Genomic DNA, 4,515 nt, shown 5'->3' with positions numbered 1-4,515 from the left:
GGGGAGTAAGAGGGCCAGCTGCCCACCACATCCTACCTGCTCTGCCACCTCTCGCACGGACTGGACACTGGTCCCGTACAGGTGGCTGTTGTACTGGCCAGCCTCGATGAACTTGTGCGCCTGAATGTCCTTCTCCATCTTCTCCCGGGACGACACAAAGTGGTAATCCCGGCCATCTATCTCATACTCGCGCTTGGGCCGTGTGGTATCTGCCAGGAAGTCACCCCCACCCCCACAAAGATCTAGCCACCAGTGGTCTCCAGCCCAAGCCCAGCTCCACCAAGCCCACCCTGCCCAGCTGGCTCCACCAGGGAAGGGAGGGCTGCTAAGGGAAGACGGTGACCAAGTGGGAGAGAACCATGTCGCCCAGAGCCCTGGGGTCTCCAAGTCACTGGTCTGGGGACAGTCAAGGTGGCTAAGAGGCACCCTAGGGTCCTTATGAAGTCCAATGCCCACAGGTGGCTCTGTCTACAGCCCAAAGGTGGGGCTCCTTGCCCCAAGGCAGCGTCTCCATCCACAGACCCAGCACTCACGGGGAACACAGGATCCAAACTTGTCGGGGAACTCGGAGAGAAGGTCGTCGTTGGCGCGGTCCTTGGTGGGGCCGAGGATGATGATGGGGCGCGCATAGTGCACTGAGGACAGAGAACCATGCTGCTCAGCAGAGAACAGTGGAGGAGGGGACGGGAGGGGCATGGCCGGGGCCGGGGCTCACCTTCCATCTGTGTCACCGTCTCATAGCTCAGAACCGAGTCTTCTCGACCTGGTGGGAGGGAGGCCGTCTGTGAGGGGCTCTGCCTGGGGGCCCTGAGCCCCTGAGGACATGGAGAGACACTTCGGGCTCCTGTCCCCACAGGCCCCCTACCTACCCTGTGATCCGGAGCTGGAACCCCAATCCTACAAGAAAGAGCGGCCGTGAGGTTAGCAAGACCTCAGCCCCACCGGCCCCCAGCTCTTCCACTCCTCTGGGCTCACGCCCACCTACCTTGGCCTTTAACCGCGACCACTCCCGTCGCTCAACCCTGTGAGATAGAAAGGGGGGGGGGGGAGGGCAATGCCCAGTAAGGAACCCTACTGGCCCCCACCCTCTAGACCAGCTGGCTACCCCACCTCCCTGCAGCCAGACCCTCAGGAGGACAGAGGGGGCATCCATGCCCTACTGGCTGCCTGCTACGGGAGGTCTGGCCACCACAGTGCCTGGGGCAGGAGCCCCAAGACTCACCGCCGTTTGCTGGGGACAAAGCCAATGTCGTCGGTCTCGCTGTCGGAGTGCACGCGCCGCGCCTGCCACCACTCCTCGTCGCTGGCGTCGATCACGTGCAGCACATCTCCAAAGCGGAAGCTCAGGGCCTGGCTCAGGAAGCCACAGTCCTTGGCCTTGTCGTAATCAAACAGGGCCCTGGGGAGTGAGAGGGCGCCAGTCAGAGCCTGGCTGGGGCTGCTGGGGAGGAGGAGAAGAACGGGTTCCGGATGCTGGCTAGAGGTCTCGGCCACTCTGAGAGGCGGCAGCTAAGCAGGGGCCAGTGCCACCGTACCATGTAACAATCTTTAAACCTCAGCTCCATCCACGCCCTGGCAGGGATCAGACGCAGAAGGCGCAGCGCATGTTGCGTGGGAAGGGCCCGTGGAGCGTCCCCGTGGAAACATCCAGAAAGCAGATGGCCACACCTGCCCAGTCTGGGCTGCCCGAGAAAGCAGCTGAGGAACAGCTGCAGGGCGGGTGACAAGAGATGGGCTCTAAGTGGACAGGGTCACCGAGAGAAACGAGGTGCTGGGGGAGGTGGCAGCAACAGAAGGCAGGCACCTCCAGCCAGGAGCGAGGGAAAGGGGAGTCAGGGGACAGAAGCAGCGAGTCAATGCCCTCAATGCCCGACAGGCAGCTGCCACCGCCACCGAGTGGCCTGGGCAGCCTTTGGAATGCAGACGCAGAGCAAGAACCAAAACAATTCACCCACACAGGGAGCCCCTAGGAGCCCCCTGTCCTGCCGGGAATTCACTTTCTTAGATGCCAAAATGTGGGTCCTTGGAGAAGCGCTGGGGGGGCCAAGGGCTAGAAGACCATTGGAGCAGAGACCCGTTTTGCCAACCAAAATGGTGTTGCAAACTGCTCACTGTGTGCAAACCGGCATGTGTGAAGCTGAACACCCGGCCTGTGGGGGAAGCTGGACCCAGGCAGGGTTTAGAGGAAGAGCTGGTGAGGAACGAGGAACGGGAGGCAAGCCAGAGGGAAGACGAGTCATGGGGACCTACGGAACCCAGCCTGGGAGCCCGAGAAGCCTCTGACCTGATGTAGAACCCCCTCTTGGAGTTGCTCCGCAGGGAGGCCGTCCCTGAGCCCAGGCTACTGTTCATGAGCTGTTCCCGAAGATCGTGGATCTTGGCCTCGAAGCGGCTGTACTCTGAGGAGAGCCGGAAAGACCTCCTGAGCTGTGCCCCCCGACCACCACCCACCCCAGGCCCCCACCCCACCCCCACGCAGAGGCCGCAGCAGTCTGAAGGTCATCTGAGCTCCCATGAGAAGGGGCCTGGTACCTTCTGGTTTATACTGCGAGATGATGGTGACCGTCTGACCCGCGTTCTTCAGGGCTATGGCAGCCTGCTCGTGGCTGGCATTGCGGAGGTCAACACCGTTCACCTGTAGAAGGGAGCCGAGGCTGAGCTGCGGGCGCCAGAGTCAAAGGGAGGGGAGAGGACAGCCCGGCAGGTCTCAGGCCCGAACCCCCGTCCCCAGAACCCCGGAGAGCTCTGGGCTCCTTGCGGCCCTCTCACCGAGAGGATCTGGTCTCCTTTCCGCAGCTCCCCACTGAGGTCAGCAGGGCCCCCGGCCAGGATAAAGGAGATGAAGATGCCCTCGCCGTCCTCCCCGCCCACGATGTTGAAGCCCAGGCCCGTGGAGCCCCGGTGGATCACGATGCGCCTCGGTTCTCGGGGGATGTCCTCCTCCCCGAGCAGGTCCTTAGCCACTGGGGAGTAGCGCCGAGGGGAAGTGGGGGTCATGGCTGTGGGGTAGTCGGTGCCCAGGTAGCTGCTGTGACTGATCTCATTGTCCAGGTGCTGGGAATACGCTGAAGGGAGAGGAGAGAGGGAGGGTGAGAAGGCCAAGCACGGGTGGGGCAGCCACCACCCTGGCTTCTCCCCGGGTGACCAGACCCAGGTCGTGGGACAGTCACTCTGCCACAGATCCTAAAAGGTGGGTGGTGAAGGGGCCTGAGGACCACAGACACGTCAGGGACCCCTGGGTGACACAGGGGCTCGATGGTCCTCAGAGTTACGGGCTCAAGCATGCCACTGATGGTGGCGGCAGGCAGTGCCATGGCGCTGTGGGCATTGTCTTTTGGTTGCTGTTGACTCTCAAATCTCTAAAAACCGTCTTTCCTCCCCACCTTGGCTATTCATTTGCTAAAAAAAAAAAACAAAAAAATCTAGGTCGTTTGTCAACTAGGGGAATTCTAATGGGAAAATCACTGCCTGCTTCCATGTGGTGCGGTTTACCATGGGCTCTCTTGCCTCTTGTTTCCAATAAAACGCTAGGTAGTTTATTTACAGTCCAGACTTCATCAGATTCAAATCTCATTTGCAGACAAGAATACTTCACAGGTGATGCGGTGTCGTTTTGTTTGGGGGGAGGGGGAGGCTTGCATGTCACCCGCCCAGGAAAGAACACACATAAGGTGCAGGGCACGCACAGGAAGCTCAGGAGAAGGCAAGCTGCACATTTTGCAGAAACGCGCGCGGCGTGCCCATTATTTGCAGACAATGAGGCACTGCCTAGGGCACCCTCATAGGATGCAATCCTGTCCAGCAGCCTGTTCATAAAGCTAGGGTTCATGGTGGGGGATGGGTGCTGTCGGGCCGAACCACTCATCTGGGAGCCTCCTTCAGTCTCACTCCCAGGATTTGCGGCCACTGAGGACCAGCTGCCTGCTTCCGCCCTTGCACACAAAAAACAAAAAAAGCCAAACCCAATCCCAAAGCCATCAAGTGGATCCCAACTCAGGGTGACCCATGGCTGCACAGCAGAACTGCCTGTTTCGGTCCTGCAAGGCTGTGGCCCCCTGGATGGAAGCAGATCGCCAAGCGTTTCCTCCTCGAGGTGCCTGTAGGTGGTTTCCCTCTGCCGAGCTCTCGCTCACCTGCCAGGCGCTGCCCCAAACCAACCATTGTGCTTACTCTGAAGTACAGTTAAAAGAGGCAAGGATAGACTTGCCTCTCTCTCTACGCTAGCTTCCCCTAGTACACTCCAGAGGCACACGGTGATTTCAGGGACTTTACTACATGACGTTTTGAGCAAAAGAAACTAATATTCCCTTTATACTCTAATCACTGTCTCCCAAAGTGGGCCAGCCATACCGTCCTCTGGAAGGTGCTGGAATGATCCAGGGGACTTTCCGCGGGCTTGTGGGCTCTCCACAAGCAAACTCCTTGACTCACAGTGACCCGGTGTGGGTTTCCGAGACGGGAACTGTTGACGAGCGTAAAAGCTCTGTCCTTCGCCAGGGATTGTGGGCTACAGTC

General features: G+C 59.8%; 1 protein-coding gene across 9 annotated transcripts in view; it reads right to left on the bottom strand.

Moving 5' to 3' along the window:
• DLG4 (discs large MAGUK scaffold protein 4) overlaps nt 1–4,515 on the bottom strand; it is a 26,075-nt gene that overhangs the window by 2,482 nt on the left and 19,078 nt on the right. For all 9 annotated transcript variants that reach the window (XM_045293397.1, XM_004712876.2, XM_045293395.1 and 6 more), the window contains 9 exons: nt 2,770–3,065; nt 2,533–2,635; nt 2,285–2,399; nt 1,223–1,399; nt 986–1,022; nt 870–897; nt 716–763; nt 534–635; nt 37–209 (listed from right to left, as the gene is read on the bottom strand). In XM_045293397.1, the coding sequence (XP_045149332.1) occupies nt 37–209; nt 534–635; nt 716–763; nt 870–897; nt 986–1,022; nt 1,223–1,399; nt 2,285–2,399; nt 2,533–2,635; nt 2,770–3,065 (1,079 nt within the window). The remainder of the gene's footprint in view (nt 1–36; nt 210–533; nt 636–715; nt 764–869; nt 898–985; nt 1,023–1,222; nt 1,400–2,284; nt 2,400–2,532; nt 2,636–2,769; nt 3,066–4,515) is intronic.

The sequence above is a fragment of the Echinops telfairi genome, unplaced genomic scaffold (genome assembly GCF_000313985.2).
Source record: "Echinops telfairi isolate 266 unplaced genomic scaffold, ASM31398v2 ScPeMD7_2010;HRSCAF=2546, whole genome shotgun sequence".
Classification (NCBI taxonomy): domain Eukaryota; kingdom Metazoa; phylum Chordata; class Mammalia; order Afrosoricida; family Tenrecidae; genus Echinops; species Echinops telfairi.
The sequence above is the reverse complement of the archived record's forward strand: the minus strand, read 5'-3'. Positions and strand labels throughout refer to the sequence as shown.